Raw genomic sequence first — 18,804 nt, 5'->3', positions numbered from 1 at the left:
ATATACGCCGTTACAGGTTTGTGTTCTCTTTGATCATGCAATAAGGCACTGCAGCTGAATGTTGGTAAAAGCTGAAAAACGCTGTTTTTTTTTCCCCCCTAAGAAAAATAAAAATATCATCACTCCTATTCTTTGTCATGCACATATATTCAAACACTCTTTTGTAAAAGTTATATAATATATAAGAAAACTCTTATGTACAGTCAAAAGTCCCAAGGTATATTTCTCTCCCCCCCCCCCCCCCCCCCCACTGCACATACTTACACTGTACAAGATTCCCTACATTTACATGCTTCAAATGTAAGTCACATTTTTTGGAGCTAGACTTTCTTCTTCTTTTTTTTTTCTTCTTCTTTTTTTCTTTTTAACTGGTCACCTCCAAATGAAGGTTTTTAAACTATGTACAGCCGATACGCTCAGATGGGACGCCACCCACACAAGCTCCACCTTCAAACTCCGGATGCTCTCCCTGCCCCGTACCTTTCCTCCTCCCGTCAGTCCAGATGCAGGAGGTTCGGACCTTTCCCCCTCCTTATGAGGTAGCAGTTTATTTCCCAGTGCAAAGAAAAAAAAGAAAAAAAAACTAAACAAACAAACAAAGAAAAAAAGAAAAAAAAAAAAAAAAATGTGTCCACATTTTGGGCTGAATTCAGTGCCTGCTAGTCGCTGGCTCTCCTCAGAGGGGCGCTCTGATTCTGAGAGGCTCTGAGGGCGTGTCCATTGGGCAGCAGAGTCTGCCTGAGCTCAGGCTCACAGTCAGTGTCCAGACATCCGTGGCCCGTCACCTCGGCCAGCTTCACTGGCTTGTGGAAGGAGTCCTCCTGTGATGGAGCGCTCGCCGGCGTCTGTCCCGCTCTGCTCACTGATGAACAAAGAAAAGAAGAGTGTGACGACGTGCCATGTATATTGACAAATATGCATTCGGCTTCAGAAAATGACGTGGTGGAATGTGCACGGAGCTGTGTTGACATGTGGAGGTGACTAAGAATTGGTGTTTGAAGGCCAATTCTGCTCATATTGCTCCTTGCTACAGGAGCTAAATCCCAGAGCAGGCCTGGCGTGTATCTGAGGTGGTTTGGCAGCAGCGAGGGCTCTGTGCTCCCTTCCAGTGTTTTCGGAGAGATATATCCTGAGTGGCTCTGGGCTTGCAACAATGATACGCTGTCAGATGTAGTTGGAAGACAATCAATCCGCAATCACGTCGAAAAGAATTTGCCTTGACAAGAACTTGCAAACTGCGGATAGTTTCTCATGGTATCACCTGATACAAGTGATACTCCTTTAGGAGAGTGCAAGCCTCGAAGAAGGTGTGCTGGATATATGGGTTAAAGATGCAGGAATCTGTTCTGGACCCGCGCACTGCTGACTTTGCGTGCAAGCAATAAAACTGCATTTCAACTCGCCACACACGTCCAACCTTACCTTTTCTATCGTCTTGGTTCAGCTGTATTGTATTGTGGTTTTTTGGAAATGTGGATCCTTGAGTGTCCTTTCGGATCCCGTAGGGAGTCCCGTTGCAGAGCGGAGCCGTGTGCAACTCCGTGTCATGCTGCTCCCCCAGGTAACAGTGAGAGTAGGGCGGGGGGACGCACTGCTGCTGGTACTCAGCCCCTGAAGAGGGGCCGAACCCGTGGGTCAGGTAGTCGGGATCTTTGGAGTAGCTGTTGCCAGTCTCCATACAATCTGTGCACACTACTGCGCCATCGAAACCTGCAGGGTGAGAGGTCAAGAAATCAATCAAAGGCACATCTGCGCAACAAAACCCTGGTTAGGATTTGTTTTCATTATTTCTGACGATGAATGAAAAACTCAGGTACCTGTGGCGTCTACGTGTCCGTTAGGCTGAGGACCGCCGCCAGCCTCCACGCGGATGCACACGTCCTGCCGCTCAGACAGAGTGCCCTGGGAGGAGAGGTAGCTGGGGACATCTAGGGGGACAATCGTCTCATCTGAAAAGGCAAAAGGACCAAAACTGAGATTGGAGCTAAAACAGTAGGTTAACTGATCAGTTACTGTACAGGTGACATTTCCACCTCCATCTTACGGACGGAGCAGATCTAAACTCACCCGTGTTGGTCACGCTGCACTCCTCGCTCTTTTTCCTGGTCTGGTAGATGATGCACACCCACACCAGCGAGGTCACCACAATACTCGTGACCACGGCGATAACGATGATGCCTATGGTGACTGTGTTGGGCCAGTCGCAGGGGCTCCTGATCACCTCCAGCTGGCTGTTAGCGCGCTCCGTGCCGAGCGTGTTGGACATGACGCAGGTGTAGCGGCCGGCGTCCTCCGGCGAGGCCGAGCTGATGACCAGCAGCTGGTTCCCGGGGGTGAAGTGAAGCCTTTCGGAGGGGCGCAGCGGCTGGTCGTCGCGCAGCCAGGTGATGCGGGGAGGCGGGCTGCCGAGGGCTTTACACTGCAGGGCCACCGTGTCCCCGACCGCCACGCTGCGGTCCTTAGGCAGGTCCTCGTCCAACATGTAGGGCATTTCTGTGGAGCAGTCCAGTGTTACGTTTCTCAGAAAAAAAAAGCCAGAAAGCTGCTGGATTCCTGGGGTCGCTCATAATTTCTGCTGCAGTATAAGAGTATAAGAGACTGTTCACCCTATTTACTGCAGACTGTGCTCCACACTGAGCCTGATCCCATGTTTCTGAGTTTGATGACAAAACCACTAAAAGCTTTTCTCATGATGACAGCCTCATTCAACAGTGTTATTTATACATCTGAGGTCATATCTGCGGCGCTGATCAATTCTGACATCGGTTAACTTTTTCATCGCAACATACAAGCAAGATTTCTTTTGGGGCCGAATCCTCTCTGAAACAATGTTTTCAGTGTTTCCCTGAGAAACTTTGCATTCTGTTGAATGGGGCACATTGAAGTGAATGAGTGAGTGAGTGAGTTGTGTGTGTGTGTGTGTGTGTGGGTTGGCCTCTCAGACTGAGCACTTCCCCTCACAGTGGGACATACACAGATTAAGAGATCTCACTTAACCCACTTCAGTTGGCTTTCTCTCTTCTATCAATCCTTTTTTCCCTCTCCATCAATCCCGCCCCTCACCTCCTTCTTTTCTCCAAATCCCCGACCCCCTCCCCCCCTTTCACTCCACCGTTCCAGTTCTTCTTTGGCTCCCATTTTTCTCCCCTCACCTCTCTTTACCAGACAGGGGCCCCTCAACTGCAGCCACCCCCCCCCTTCACTTCTCTGTCTTTCAAACCCAAACATCACAGATTCAGCATGGCTGCGTGCTCCAATATATTACATTGCTGAGTGGATTAGCACCCCGCCTGAACTGTAGAGAAGTCGCCTGCAAGTCACACAGCATGCAAATGTGTCACTAACCCAAAATCCACCAGTGTGACCGTGTTAAATATAGAAAACCGTTGCTTCAAAGTTCTTTAAGGGAGTTTAAGGCTTGTAACTGAAGACCCCTCCTCCTGGAACTTTTTTGAAGCTCTGTCCAACAAGGGGTTCTTTTGCTCAGTTCAAAGACAATGGACAAAGATGATCTATGTACTGAGATGGTTATAGGAGAGAGACTCTGTTTTGTTTGATTTAACAGTGTAAAACAGCCAATAAACTGGGAGCACTGAGGCCTGCAGTGAAGCAGCCATGACTGTCCCTCCCACAGAGAGAGGAGAAGGGGGTGGGAATGCCTAACAAACACCCCTCTGTGAGTCCCCTCCCACCACCACCACCTCCACCCCCCTTTGACCCCTAACTGTGACCTCTGGCCCCTGACCTGCAGCACGGCCGCAGCTGCAGAGAAAAGAAAAATAGAAAAGCTTCTCATTCTGCAGCCCCGGGCTGACCAGTTCCCAACGGAGTGCCCAGCTATTTACAATTGCTCGTTTTTGAACATGTGGGAATATTATAAACACTGTGTGTATTATAAACACAGAATGCGTGTCGAGCTCGACCGAGAGACGGATATTCACAGCTCTTACTCAGCACGGTGAGGGTGGCGTTGGCAGAGACGGTGCCCGCTGTGTTTTTGGCAGTGCAGCTGTACACGCCCATGTCCTCGGGCTTGACGTCCGTGATGAAGAAAACGTCGTCGTCGGGCATGACGTGCATTCTGCGCTCACGGGCTGCAGGGAAATCTGTGCCGCCGTCCTTCTGCCAGGCGATCTGCGGTGCCGGGTGACCCTCTGCGGCGCACTCCAGCCGGGCGGTGCTTCTCGTTCGGATGGTGCTGTCCCTGGGGGTCTTCACGAAGGATGGCAGCACTGTGGGTGAAGAATACACGTATTTGACCAACACGTGTTGACCAAATTCCTATTCTTTTTTAAATGCCTCATTTACAGACATACGGTGCTCGAGTAGTTTTTTTTTTTTGGTCTGCCAAAGAAACTAACAGCAGTTGTTGAGGATTACAGATATACTCATTGACTTCTTCCAAACACATTTTCCCAGCTGCTGTGGCATTCAGCCCCCCCGAGAACAACCGGCTAGATGTCCCACATCTCAAATTCTATTGGAGACCTTTTTCCATAAACATTTGTATGCCAAGAGAAAAGAAAAAAAAAAAAAGATTCTGTCAGAGAACAGACTAAGCAATAAGCAAGAGCTCAGATGGAGACTTGAGCGAGGAATCAACCTTCCGAATGAATAACCTCTACCTGACAGAGCACAGAAGAGATGACCCCTGATGTGATGCCAAATCAATTTGTTCCAAATACCAGCCTATGATGGATGGAGTCGACATGTTGTGGAAACATATTGAAAAGACCATGGATCCCAAATATTCCTGTTTTACATGATTTTAGATTAGAACCACAATGACTCCACTTCAGGAACAAAACTCCCCACTAAGACTAATACTTTTCTGTATATCTGGTTAGTAAATTGCCACCAAATCAAACAACATACCGTTGACAATGACATGAGCTTTGGTGGAGTAGGTGGAGCCGAAGTGGTTGGTGATGATGCACTGGTAGCGTCCCTCGTGGGCAAAAGTGACACGCCGCAGGAGCAGGATGGTGGTGTACTCCATCACGCCTCCTCCTGTACCCGCCGCCGCGTCAGGCGTCGCGCCTTGGTGGTGAGCGTGCACGTGAGCGTAGTTCTCCATCTCGGCGTGGCGAAGCAGCTCCTGGTCCTTGCGCCACGCAAAAGTCATGGGGGAGGAGCTGCTGCTTGCGGCCGTGCAGGTGAGACGTACGTCGCTGCCGAGCACCGTCACCGTGGTCTCCGGCTGGACGGTGATCTGGGGCTTGGGGAAGGTCATCTAAAAGCGGGGGGGGGGGGGGGGGGGGGGGGGAATGCAGCACAAAAGTGAAGAGATTAAAAAAAAAAAAAAAAACATTTGCGATATGAAGTCAAACATCAGATAATCACTAAATTTACACATAACTCACCACACACAAAGCTGTTGGATGGAGCCTCAAAGATGCTGGTGCCCTGCAGGCTCAGCGGGTGGGCACAGCTGGCATTGACACCGGCCTGCAGCCCGCGTGTCACCAACCAGCCGGGCAGCCACTGCAGCTGGCAGTCGCAGAGGAAACTGCTGCTCTGGATGAGACTACATGAGACATGAGGAGAGGACACCGGATCAATTCCACTGCATCTGTTGCTGAAAGTGCATTTCTGAGAGTGTGCAGACGCCAAAAGCTAACAGGGACTGTGTTTTAATGTTTATAGAGTTGAGGCATGTGCTTTGACTGGAGGATGGAGGTTTTACACTCTCAAGTTCTGTGTATGTGTGTAAAAGCATCTACATAACTCACAGGCTTTTGAGGTTCTTCATCCTACTGAAGGCGTCGGGCTGGATGGAGCGGATAGCGTTCTCCCCCAGGTTCCTGTTGGCACATTAGACTTTGTTTCATCACAGCTGCAACCAAACACAGACTCCACTAAAGAATATGACTCTCAGCCATGATGGAAATATCCAGGTCTGTATGTTCAAGAATACACGCCAGCTTTTCTGTCACTCCCTGCCCTCAATTTGACAAAGGCCTGTGAAAGAGCTTAAAGGAATTCCATTTCTTCAACAGAGCTCACCATATGCTCAATAACTTAGTTCCTGCACAGGAAGAAGAAAAAAAAAAAAAAAAAAGGGGGGGGCCAAGGCTGAGATTGTGCTCGCCTAACAAGAGAGAAGCAGCTGGGCGCTTGCAAAAGCCCGTCTTCTCCTTTTACAAAGACGCTATTAAATTGCTAGCGACCTGCACTCTGCCAGCTCCTTTTGGCAATCTCCCCTCCCCACTTCCACCCCCACCTTCACACTCGACTCCCGTTCCGTTGCTCTCTTATGGGATACTCACAGGTGTTCCAGGGTCTCCAGGCCGGAGAAGGCTTTCTTGGCCACCGACTTGATCTTGTTTCCAAACAGAGTCCTGCCGTTCCAGAACACGAAGGGCGCCGATTGATGAACAGAAAAGGGAGAGGAAGACGGGGTGAGAAGAGAGAGCAAGACGGGGAGAGAAGCACAATTAGCCCGGCTGAATCTGATAAGAGTGAGGGGATTGGGGGGTATTGGAAATCTGAACTGTGTGGAGATTAGTCTGGAGGAAGGGTGAGGGAAGCTGAATGGGGCTGCGGTGGGTGGCTCGGGGAGGGGACACCTGGGTTCTTTGCTGGCTTTTATCTTTATCAAACATTAATGGCAATGATCAGACATGGCTGTGTGTGTCATATACACGCACATATACAAAGTGCTTGTAAGGGCAAACATGCAATCATTTTGGCCTGTCAGATCAAGAAGTGAGATGTTTTCCCCTCCGAGTTGGGGTTTTGATCCCTTCCTCCACCCTCTCCCTGCTGTAACCTCCTTCCCTGTTGTAGTCCTCACTTCACAGGAAGAGGAGACATGGCTGGCTGGCTCACAATGAGGACCCCAGTGTTTAAACTCATCCACATGTGCACACAAACAAATTGTCCTGTCAAAGGGATGACGAGTCAGCTACTTTTGCAACTTCTGCTTTAAAAGGAATTTGGTTCAGCCAAACAGTGCAAATTTAACTGGATAAAATCTGAATGTCAATCCAAAATGGCTGCACTGACAACCTTTTAGGGAGCCCAGTACGTGTGGTAGGCACTTTGATGTTCTCTGTTCTCCATGTCTTCTTCTTCTTTTCTTTTTTTTTTTTTTTCCCATGGCTGGCTTTGCTGACTTTAGGATGCAGCAGGCTGCTTCCGCCAACACCATGGCAAAAGGGGCAGGGTCAGAGGGCGGGGCGTGTGAGCCGTTTGATGTTTGATGACTGAATACGGCCCTCAATTTCACCCTCTCTCAACTCCTAACAACAGAGAGTGGGAATGAGGGGACAGGCGGAGCGGAGGCATGGAGGAGAAATAGAAATAAGCCTATTGGGTAGCGCACCCCTGCCAGCTTGAAGAAAAGCCCTTTCTCTCCCTCCTTCTCTGGTTCTTTCTTTCAGTGCAGCTCACACTGGGAACCATCTTGGCTGGACATCATCTTTTCATCTTGCAGGTTGATGACTGCCGCTCGTTGCCAGAAACTTCACGTTCGCCGCAATTTCCAACCTCGCCAGCTTTTGACATTGAACTTTTTTTTTTTTTTTACCGGCCGATTGACGACACTGATGAGTTATCATGAAAAACAGATAAACGTGATTCAATGGATCTCCTTTTTGAGCCATTATCAGCAGCGAGAACCCAAGTCGCTCATAAAGCTTCAGGGAAACAATAAAATCACGAGATGAAAGCCAGATTCAAATGGAGAGGGAAAAAAAAAATACCTTCAGTTTTTTTTTTTTTTTATGAGCGAGTACTGGGAGAAAAAAAAGAAGAAGATGAGCCCTATAACTCACTGTGAGCATTTCCTCTTCAAATTTAGTGTGTGTTCTTAAGGGAGCAGGTGTCTCAGGCCTCTGAACTCTACAGCCTAAAACCCTTTGCTGGAAATGAAGGGTAAATATGGAGACTTTTGTATAACAGAAACATCTGAAAGCTCACTTCTGTTTCTCAGTTTCTGAGGAAGAGCAGAGAGAACCCAAAATCGGGGGCAAGCCAAGACAAGAGGCCCAAAAAGGAGGGCTTGATAGGGTAAGAGAGGAGGGAATTAAAAAAAAAAAAAAAAAAAAAGGAAAGAGGGGAGACACTCACAGCTTGTTGAGCTTGTCCAATCCAGAAAAGGCCCCGTTGGTGTCCTCTATTGTGCCCGAGATGTCGTTATGGTCCAGCTCCCTGTGGAGAAGGAGAGAAAAGAGGGGGATAAGAAAGACGGAAGGCGGGAGGAGACCAACAAGAACAGGGTCTACCATCGCTGAACAGTGTCACAGCCCTGGCAGAGGCTTCTCTGGAAGTCATGGGTTAGCTCTTTGCCCACGACCCCCCTCCCCCATTGCACCTGGCCTTAAAAGCTCCTTCACTGCTCTGCTCTGCCAACCAAGCGCATTCTTTCCTCAAAGGGTTGTTGAAGGGGTGTGCATGCGTGTTGAGGCAAACCCCAGCGAAGGGAAACATGTATAATTCATGATGGCGTGGAGCGACCAACGAGAGCACAATGCTTAGTGAGAAGCCAGACAGTTGGTAATAATGGTGGCAGGTATGATACATCCAAGAGTCTTCATGGCAAAAAGAGAGACTGGAATCAAATAAGTATGGAAGAAAAAAAAAAAAAAGAGATGAAAGGGAGTTCTTCTACAGCGCATTTCTGAACCCTTGTTGAATGCATATGCATCCTCCTGTGAGGTGAAAAGAGCTACCTCTTCGGTGAGCTCATAGCTGAAGAGAACATTCTGAGAGGCGATCAACAAGAAAAACTGAGTCGGAGAGCTCCTCTGAACCATTAAGACTTTCTTCCAAACTTGACAAAAGCCTTTGAGGTTGATGGTCAGCTACACCCTCCAACGCCTCCACTCCCTCCCTATTGCTTTCCGAGCATCTTTTATCCTCCTTTGGTTCTTTTCAGTCTCCGCTGGCTGCCGTCTAGTTGGGACTCAACTGGGGCTGCCAATTTCCTACTCTTTCTGGCTGGCTGAATGTGAATGGCCATTGCCTTGTTAAAGCAAGGCCGGGGGTGGGGGCCGTGGAGCTGAGAGAGGGGGCATGGTGGAGGGGGCCCCCGATGAGCCAACGACCCCCGTGGCCGAATTAGAGGGGCAGGCTGGCTTGTTTGGAGCTTTCACACCCTGATGCAGGCTCCAGCCCCATGCCAGCACAACCAGCAGCGCAAGCCCAATTAAAGCTCCCCCAGCTCCTTTTCAAGGCCCTGCCTATGCCTCTCCTCCCCTCCGCTGATTAGATTAGGCCTGCCTCAAAGACAGAGAGCAGGAATGATAAAGGAAAAGGAGAGGAAAATAAATCATGCAAAACAGGGACATAAATCAACCCTGTATTGTGGGGATGACAAGCAAAGACGAGCGAGAACACTTAGAAGTAGTGGGCATTACAGGGACAGCCACATGAAACAAAATGAGCAATTAAGGACGAGAGGGAAAAAACGGGAGTCAAAGCTCGCCATCCCATTCTCTAGCATTCCCTCACTGGCACCCAGTGCTCCAACCGAGAAAGAGAGGCCCCATGTGTTTGGGCTCGTCAACCCTTGCCTGGCGAGCGCTGACACAATATCTGCTTTTTCACTGGGAAGCAGCAAAGCCAAGAGAACCTTGGTCAAGAACCAATAGCCCCGAGTCTTTCTGCTGGATTTATCCACAAACTCTCCCTCTTTGGTTCTCCCCTACTCTCGCTTTGGGACTTTTGGTGAAACAAGGTGGATCTGGAGTAAAAGAAGGCTCTCTGTACTCCCTGGCATCTGAAAGTGGAGGTTAGGACATCAATGGAGCTGAAAGACACGGAACACTTTCAGATCCAGGTTTGTCTGGACAAAGCAGCTGACAAGAGTGAAAGTGAAGAAAAAAAAAAAAAAAAAAAAAAAAGGTAACCAATGACAACAGACACCTTGTGAAAGTAAAAGAAAAAGAAAGGGCATGAATATAGATGAATGCAAATAAGAAGTAAACAACCACTGCTTTGTAGGGCCAACTGAATGGGTTCCATAAGCCGAAATATCAAATATCACAGAGACAAACCAATATTAAACAGCTCAGCTTTCACTGCTCCCAGAAGGCACATCTAAGCCTTATCATCAGAAGGGCCAATGACTTAATAAGTGGGCTGTCGGTTTTTTTTGTGGGGCGTGTTGGGGGGGGGGTGGTGTACTTACAGGATGCGTACGGCCTTGAGGCCCCTGAAGGCTCCCTCGTTGATGTGGCTGATGGAGTTGTGGCCCAGACGGAGGGTGTGGAGATCCCCCAGCTCAGCCAGGCTTCCCTCATCCAGACGAGTCAAGTTGTTGTACGACAAATTCCTGGAGAAAGAGACGCAGACAGGCGGACGGATGGAAAAGAGCACCGAGGCAGGCACAGAGGAGGAGAGAGAGCAAAGGAGGGAGAAAAAAAAAAAAAGAAAAGAAGTTCTGTGTGAGGTCTGGAAGGAGATGACAGGTTGGCAGAACGCTGAGGCAGCTTGCGACATCATGAGACTGAAATTTCATGGCTGATTCAAAATCTATTTGCAACACTGTGATGTCTTTTTCCACCGAGAATGGGTCTAGCAGACTTTTAGAAGCACAACTCATTTGACAGGGAGGGAAAATTCTCGGTTGGCGCTTTGCTCGTCTATAGACTTACGAGAGCATGGAGTAAACCCAAAGGGAGGACGCCGTCAGTCATGTACAGAGGCACTCTAAATGTTACAATTAATATGTTCTTCTTCTCAGGAATCTGGAGAACACGCAAATAAGACACGAACGCTGCAAGAGTTTCCAAGTTGTAGCCGCCGCTAATAGACATACTTGGAAAGTGAAAACAAGCTTAAAACCTGTTGTCATTGCTCGTCTTTTTACAGGCTTTTTTTTTTACGCAACACTGCTTTATAAACCCTGATCTCAGATGATAATAAATCCATTAATGGTATCTTTCGAACAGCGTTCAAAGGCGGTATTGTGCGTTTTATTGCCCTCTCTGTGGCCCTCCTTGTCCGTCTCTGTGGCCAGGCCTCAGGTTTGCTTGACCAGTCATGTGTGCAGAGATTCTCCCTGATGAGCGGCCCAGCGCGGCACACTGGGAATGCAATAACAGGATCCTCATAAAGACCAGCCACTCACTTCTATCAGCCGTGTGGCTCATCAGAACGCTGGATAATAAAAATCATATAACTGGGGACTGCGGCGGTGCCGGGACGCCGATTCGGGAACAGTGCTGGGAGCAATCTGTCATTCATAAGATGTGCACACAGGAAAGGGCGCAGAGATACACAGAGCAAACCAGCATGATCTCCATCTACCTCCTTATCCCTGCAGACTGTTACGCATAAAGAAGCGTAGGCGCCACAGACAGCCCGGGCTACCTCGTAGTTAGCAACGCCTCAGCTGAACAAAGCACTTTAAAGTGGCATTACGACACTCATGTCAACAGTACAGGAGAAACTGTCAGATAATAACCCGGCAGACGAAGGCGGTGAAGGTGATCCTTGAGTGCAATTACCACAACACAAACAACAGGGGATTACACGCCAGTTTGCCAAAACCCCTGCGCTTTAGAACAGAGTACAAAAACTCTTGTCGAAGGGCTTGTGTACTTTTGAGCCCAGCTCTAATTATGGGATAAACAGGCTTATCCTGAGAAAGGCTCAGCGTATCGAGTGTTAAAAGCAAAATGTCATTTCACCCTGGGGAAGGTACAGGGAAGACAAGGGAAGACATGCGCGTGGAAACAGATGAGTTCTTAGGCCTTGAGGCACGTTCACGTCGCTGAAGACAAACTGTTTTTAGGAACTTTAAAAGATTTCTTCAAAAGATTTTCCTTATTCAGAAACTGGCACCAAAGGCCGGGGCGTTCGGGCTCATTTAAACGCTGTTACTTACAGTTCCCTCAGCTTTTGGCAGAACTTCCATCCATCAGGGTTGATGCTGGCTATTGAGTTGTTACTAAGAAATAGTTGCGTGAGGGAGGTCAGGCCATACAGGGAGCCACTGTTCACCTCCGTCAGGTTGTTGTACTCCAGGTGGCTGCGTGAGAAAAACAAAAAGAAATGAGCAAAAAAAAGTACTGCAGTGAAAATTTGTTTCTGGCAACAGCTCGTCTGTGGCATTATCGTGCCCAGAAAGTGTAAATGCAGTGTAATTTGGGATCATTTCTGCGTTATTTTGCGAGTAATTTCAGTAATTGTGCAAAAAAAAACAAAAAAAACCTGTTCATTGGCTGGGAGTAAGTGTGATTTTTGTGATTGTGTGTAACTTCCAGTAATTCTCCTGATTATATTCCTGTAACAGCAATTGGTGCATATAGGATTAACCCATCAGGTGGTTCTGGCATCAAGCTTTCTGAAGCAGCAGAGTTACAGTCTATGACTGGGTGTCGAATTAAAACAGTACATATGGAACGAAGAGCCTGTTAGAATTTCAATGCAAGTGTATCACGTATGTCCTTATGATGTTTCAGACATTTAAAAAAAATAAAATAAATGTATTTACGTACAGGACTTTCATTTTGGCCAAGTCCCAGAAAGCTCCGTCAGTCAGTTTGCTGATGCTGTTCCTCTGAAGTTTGAGCACCTCCAGGCTGGACAAACCCTGGAAGGCAAGGCCCTCGATCTGACGGATACGGTTCCTGTTCAGTTCGCTGTTGTGTGGATGGACAGACACAAATAAAAATCTGTGAGGTGATGTACGTGGAGGAACATTTTTAAGCAAAGCAACAGGAAGCTTCTCCTCCTCTTTTGTCCACGTGAGCAACAGCCCTGCAACATTCCTCTGTACAGACCACAGACTTAGCTTATGAACAAAAGTGAAACTATGACTCCCGAACAGATGAGGAACGGAAAATGTGGTAAGAGATGCTGAAAAACTACACTCAGTCTCTCTTTGCGTGTAACAATGAATCTGTGCAGCTGCTGTGTGTGTGTGAAGGCTGTAAAAAGCCCCCAGGTTGGCAAAGATAAACATCCATAGAGGTTCTTTTGTGTCTCATGTACATCAACCACTAGCTGTAGATACAGTGTCACCGGGGCCACCTGTTTAACAAAAGCCACCTGGGGAACCTGCTGGAGCCACAATGGGGGGAGGACTCCCATTACACGAGTACCTTTGCTCTCCGGAATGGAGGTGTTGAGCTACAAATGGGTCGGGCCTCAGCGCTGCGCTGGAGGGAAGTTTGACGAGGATAATGGAGCATGGTGTGGAGATTGAGCTAACCACTTTGGGGATGTGGAGGAAGGCAATAAATCACCAATAATATGGCTCCAGTGTTTACCTTGTCAGACCTTATCCACCCCGGGAGGTATAGCTCACACTAATAGCGTTCCAAATGTTAAACACACAAGGCTTGATCAACAGACACTGGGAACTCCTCCTCATCTAAACTCAGATTTCTTTTAAATGTTGTTTCAATCTTGTCTCCAAAGGCTACAATTGGGAAAGTCACTCATTTTCAGACAAAAACACAAATGTCAGAGGCATGATGGGTTCGCAGGGCGAGCTGATCCGGCAGATGGAAACCCAACGGATAAAAAGCAGTGGCACTCACAGCTGGGTGAGCCTCGGGAGCTGGAAGGCTCGAACGGGGATCTGGCTGATGCGGTTTCGGCTCAATCTCAGAACCTGCAGAGTGGAGCCCAGATGGTCCAGGGCTCCGAGCTCCAACGTGCTGATCTTGTTGTTGCTCAGGTACCTGAACACGGATAAATCCAGTTGTTACATAAAGGGTTTAGAACGAACACGAAACGTGTATGTATGCTGAAAGCAGTCTCCTCGGGTACGTACAGGTCTCGGACTTGAAGGCCCGCGGGGAAGCAGTGCCCTCGCAGCTCAGTGATGTCATTGTTGCTCAGGTCCAGGGTTTCCACAGACACCAGCTCTCTGGTGCGCCTGCCATCAATACTTCGGATCTTGTTATGATGTCTGGAAAATAAAGAGCACACACGAAAAAGACGTTAGATGTGACCTCGCTCAAAACGTGCGCACTGACTCCATCACCCTATCCCCCGGGTTCTCTGAGCCCACTCAGGCACAGAGAGAGAAGAGTACACAGAACAAAGTGGCCTCCATCCACTACAAAACATGTCCTTTAAGAGCTTCCAAACAGAAGCTGGCCTTCTTCAAACAACTCCAAGGATAAAGAGACAGTCACAGAATCCGTTAAGATTGATGGAGCCTCGGTGATTGACCGAGCCACTTAAAAGGGAGGTTTCAGAGAAATTCAATGTGTGATGGAATGAACCGATGGCCGTGGGTTTCTGAAGAAGTTCTGACTACAACAAATGGCTGCAGAACATATGTGAAGGCACAACTGGCAGGGTGACAAAAAAGCAGAACTTCAACAATCCTAATTTTTTTTTTTTAAAAAGATACAGCTAATAAGAAATAATCTTTGGCCACGGAAAGCTGGGCTGAAAAACACTTCGATTAAATTTTAGGGAGTTTCCACACGAGGAAAAGTTCTCTCAGCTATGTTTTGTCAGGTTAAGCTGACCAGATTGAGCCAGAAAGCCTGAGAGAGAAAACTGGACCAATTTCAGCGTTCATGTCGGCCCCATTTAGGGGTCTTGTGAAGAATGGCGGGTGGCGTACAGCTTCAGCTTATCCCTCACTGCGCAACATCTGTGGCGGGTTATTTAGGGAGCGCAAAAAGACAAGAGAGGTGGAATGGCATAGTAGAGGAATGCCGTTACCATTCAATATGGAGGAGAAGTGGATTGTGGGACACGGTGCTTAACAGCCATCCCTCTCGCTGCACCAGCAGCCAGTGTGCATGTGTGTGTGTTAGAGTGCTAAGGGTCTGCGTTACCCGAGCACACATGAAAGCCTTTGCTGGGTGACACATGCGACACATGACTGGGTGCTAACTAGGGATGGGGAATTTCATTTAGGATCGCTTTCATGTGCCAGACTAGTCGAGAAATAAATAGAAAAAAATAAAAAAAATAAATAAAACAAGTTCAAGAAGGAGGGAAACGAGTACATTTATCCAGTGCTTATGTATTCAGTCGGTGCTCACACAGATCAGTGCTTTATATCGAGGAGGCTCCTCCTTTTACTATTCATGTGAGATCTCCTCTAGATTTCCCTTTCTTTTCTGGTTTCATCCTCTCGCTGCTTATTAGCCTAATCTGTCTCTTACTGTAAGGAGGGGTCATCTGATTCGGGCTGACCTTTTTCCGACTGACCTCCACCTCCCAAATCTGATGACAAATATAACCGCGACAAGCCAGTTCGACAAGATCAGGTCCCCGTCTTCTCTGAGGGTTAGGAAAAACTGGTGTTCATTTCAACTAATCCTGTCCATACAAATCAGTTGCTGTGATGATTGGAGAGTCTGATAATATTGTTTTATGCATCAACATGTAAACTTCTCTGAATGGTGCGTGGAAGTTTGATAGAAAGAGCTAAAGAGAGCAGGTGTTCCCACCAGTCAAACTCATGAAAACAAGGCCGGCCCCCTATTTCCTCTCGAGCTTTCAGCCACACACACGCACGCTCTTATTGGTGAGGAGGAGGGTCAAACCGCAGTGGCCCACCTGAATAAACAGTGGCAGAGATGGTTAAGGATGAGCACACATGCGCAAACACAAACACACAATACAAATAACAAACGCACACATGGGACAGAGCAACAGACGGTGGCTACAGTGAGCAAAAGAAGCAAAGGAGGAGGAGAAGGAGAAAAAGAGAGGGGGGGCTGAGGGGTGATGTGGGTTCAACAGCTGGTGACCTTTGCTGGGAAAAACAGATCAGTCTCAAACTGGTGGGAGAGGTTGTCCTCTCCAACTTTTTCTCCACATTAACCACTCTGCCTGCCCCCCCTCCCCCCCCCCCCCCAACAGCCAGATCCCAGCTGCACGTTAAGAGACGCTCTACGTGTTTGACGTCCACACATACAATAGTAGCGTTTATTAAAAAAAAGTGATTATCATACAGCCAGTGACATTTCTGATAAAGAGGAGCTTGGTTCCCTCTTGTTCTCTTTGATGTCTGGGGGTCTTATTCGCCTTGATTCCACTTAATTCCAAATCTCATTACCCTGCCCCTTTGACCATGAGCCCGGCTCATTTTGACACTTCTTTTGATGTATGGAAACGACATCGGGGGTTTACACTAGCAGGCCCATTCCTCCGTTTCCAGTTTCATCTTTCCCTTTCCGTTTGAAGCCGGCGGTCAGGACAAAAGGAGAATCATTTAAAATCAGATCATCCAGTGGACCATATGATTTTTATCCCCAAGCTGTTTTAAACTGCTCTTTTGATGTTGACCGGGCAGGCGATGAGCACAATGGGAAAGTTTGTGCTGCTCTGCTGTCACTTTGACACTGTGTTTTTAAAACTTTTTGTTGCTTCTCTTTTTTTCTTTTTCTGCCATCCCGCTGTGGCATTCTGGGAGTCTGCGGGACCTCAGTGGGCCTGCCAAATACATTGTGGGACTGTGGGAGCCTGGCATATGGTCTTTGCTTCATCACAAGGGTCGCAGAAGATTTGCTTTGCGGTTAAATCGCTCTCTTCGTAAGATGCTCCTTTGTCCGAATGGTTACTGGATTTCAATTTAAATGTACACAATTCTATACCGCAGCGACACAACCATCCTATCAAGCTTAATTATGATTCTGCGACCAACAAGACCTTCCAGAAATGTGAGGAAGAGGAGGCAAAGACAAAGTTAGAGAACGGAACCGGGCCAACTGTGAACCATGTCAAATATACTGACAACTTGGAGAGCAACACATCCTGTGAACTTTTAAAAGCCCCATTCATACACAGTTGCCAGCATGCACACGGCTCCCACACCCTATTGCTTTACTGTACATTACAAAAAGAACAGTGTGATGCAACAAAAGCTAAACTAATGAAGCGGCATGATAAAGGGGGTCACGTAAGCCAGGCGCAGGTCAGGCTTGGCAGGTTTAATTTAAATGTTTCGGGAGCGAGAATAATAAAGGATGTAAACTAGTGTGTGCTAATCCGTCTAAAACCTTAAACAAAAAAAAAATAAAACAATGTAGACGTTAGTTCAACTTAAATCGTACTGAACTGGATTTTACAAACTAGGACAAATGCACTCAAATAAAGCGGATCGGAATCAATTTGCCAATTTGGTTTGTGATGTAATGCGTCGACCTGAATTCAAATGAAAAAAAAGAAGACTAATGAGCTGAAAGGGGGCACACATATTAAAGCGGAGTCTGACGTAGTTCCCCTTCCTTTGCTTGTATATCGGGAAAAAGAGAGTAATCCCATTAGATAGCCTAAATGAGCTCTCCTCAACTGTGCATTTGGCTGTGTATCAGTCAGAACATTTACATATGAAACTGGAAGACTCAGAGGCAGTCAGACTGTCAGACAGTAGCACCCGCGTATAAACCGCTCTCAGGTTTTTGGAGAGTTTACTGTTTGATGAGCGGCTAAGGACAGATTCTCTGTCCGTTTGCGTGTGTGAGCCGCCGTCTCACACAAACTTGTTGTCAGACAACATTCCAGACAATCTCCAACCTCTGCCACTACACACAAAAAACGCTGACACCATAAGGCGGTTGGCAAGTTAGACCGAGTGCAATGGATTTACTTCTAGGAACAACCCTGAGCCTCCGTTTCCCTCTCGCTTCCTCCCTCCTTCCTCCTTCCTGTGGCTGTCCGTGCCCTCCTTCTGCCTCCTCCACTACTTCCACTTAATCATGCCTCTTTCGACAAGTGGTGATGTCACCCTGATCTGACACTATTCCCAACCCTTATCCCCCCACACCCTCCCCGTTTTTATCATCCTTCCTCCCCTGCTCGCTGTTACCCATTTTACTGTAAGCCATGTGACTGACAGCTGCAGCTGCGAGTGCTACAGCGGGCCTTCACTTCAGCTGCGTGGCTTTGTAAAAATCTGACCCTCCCTCCTGCCTCCACTCCCATCAGGACTGCAAGCCCCCCCCTCCCAGCAACAGGCTTCAAGTCAGGCCAAAAAAAGACACCGATCATTTGGAGGGCCTGCCATTTTCCACAGTTTGTGCACGTAAAGGTGAACTTGCTCTGGTCCAGTTTGGATCGGGAGCACAGGAGAATTATGCAGATTCAAAGTCAGAACTTTTTTTTTTTATTTATTTTATTTTTTTTTTTAAAGATGCCTACTAAAATCCAATAAGCAGCTCAAACTCAAAGAAAACAGACAATCTAACAAAGTAAAAGCAGTCATAGTTGCTTCATAAAGCCTTAAACCACCCCTCTCACAAACTGTCCACAGCCTACAGAAATATTCTAACCACATTAGTGCATCATTATGAATTCTGAGAAGCAGGCAGATGACACACGGGGAGAGGCGAGCGTGTGACTCCCACAAAGCTCACCACTGCAAAGGATCTGAAGATGACCAAACATGACACGAAGCGGCAGCTGTATACTTTACTACCAAGCAGTCGGCCGGCATGCCTGCAAGGTGTGAAAGAAAATACAGAGCAAAGCTCATGGTTGGCACTGGACGAGCCTAAGTGGGTTTAACTTTCTTGTTTCAGGTTGAGCGAGAAGTGAGAATGTTCTGTGGTCACATGAGAGGAGCTAAATCGTGGCATACTGGAAAACCAGAGGTCACCCGGCAGATAATACTTAAAGATTGTCACAATTGTACTTATTTCTGTGTCAGAAATTCCTTAAGCATTGTTAAACCTCTCCACGTCAGCTCGATTTGAATCTCTAGCTCATTTTGCGCCAGCCTTTTGTGTGGTTGTACACATTTAGGAGAGTTACATGCATAATGAGGTCTGGCTCGGGTGCATATGGTGCAAACCATTTTAGCAACGGAAGGAATTCAACTGCTTTTAGTGAATCATCTTGTGAAATGTGTTAACTTTTTGAAACCATAATCCA

At 47.6% G+C, this 18,804-nt stretch overlaps 1 protein-coding gene across 1 annotated transcript in view; it reads right to left on the bottom strand.

The window, feature by feature from the left end:
• Positions 1-243: 243 nt before the first annotated feature.
• Positions 244-18,804, bottom strand: part of lrig1 (leucine-rich repeats and immunoglobulin-like domains 1) — a 31,229-nt gene continuing 12,668 nt past the window's right edge. The window contains exons 4-18 of the mRNA XM_075460416.1: positions 13,733-13,870; positions 13,497-13,640; positions 12,450-12,593; positions 11,837-11,980; positions 10,136-10,279; positions 8,074-8,154; positions 6,270-6,341; positions 5,733-5,804; positions 5,353-5,527; positions 4,876-5,233; positions 3,951-4,232; positions 2,068-2,493; positions 1,818-1,949; positions 1,423-1,710; positions 244-862 (exon numbers count right to left, since the gene is read on the bottom strand). Coding sequence (XP_075316531.1) covers positions 660-862; positions 1,423-1,710; positions 1,818-1,949; positions 2,068-2,493; positions 3,951-4,232; positions 4,876-5,233; positions 5,353-5,527; positions 5,733-5,804; positions 6,270-6,341; positions 8,074-8,154; positions 10,136-10,279; positions 11,837-11,980; positions 12,450-12,593; positions 13,497-13,640; positions 13,733-13,870 — 2,803 coding nt within the window. The 3' untranslated portion in view covers positions 244-659. The remainder of the gene's footprint in view (positions 863-1,422; positions 1,711-1,817; positions 1,950-2,067; positions 2,494-3,950; positions 4,233-4,875; positions 5,234-5,352; positions 5,528-5,732; positions 5,805-6,269; positions 6,342-8,073; positions 8,155-10,135; positions 10,280-11,836; positions 11,981-12,449; positions 12,594-13,496; positions 13,641-13,732; positions 13,871-18,804) is intronic.

This window comes from Odontesthes bonariensis, chromosome 3 (genome assembly GCF_027942865.1).
Source record: "Odontesthes bonariensis isolate fOdoBon6 chromosome 3, fOdoBon6.hap1, whole genome shotgun sequence".
NCBI classification, from domain to species: domain Eukaryota; kingdom Metazoa; phylum Chordata; class Actinopteri; order Atheriniformes; family Atherinopsidae; genus Odontesthes; species Odontesthes bonariensis.
The sequence above is the reverse complement of the archived record's forward strand: the minus strand, read 5'-3'. Positions and strand labels throughout refer to the sequence as shown.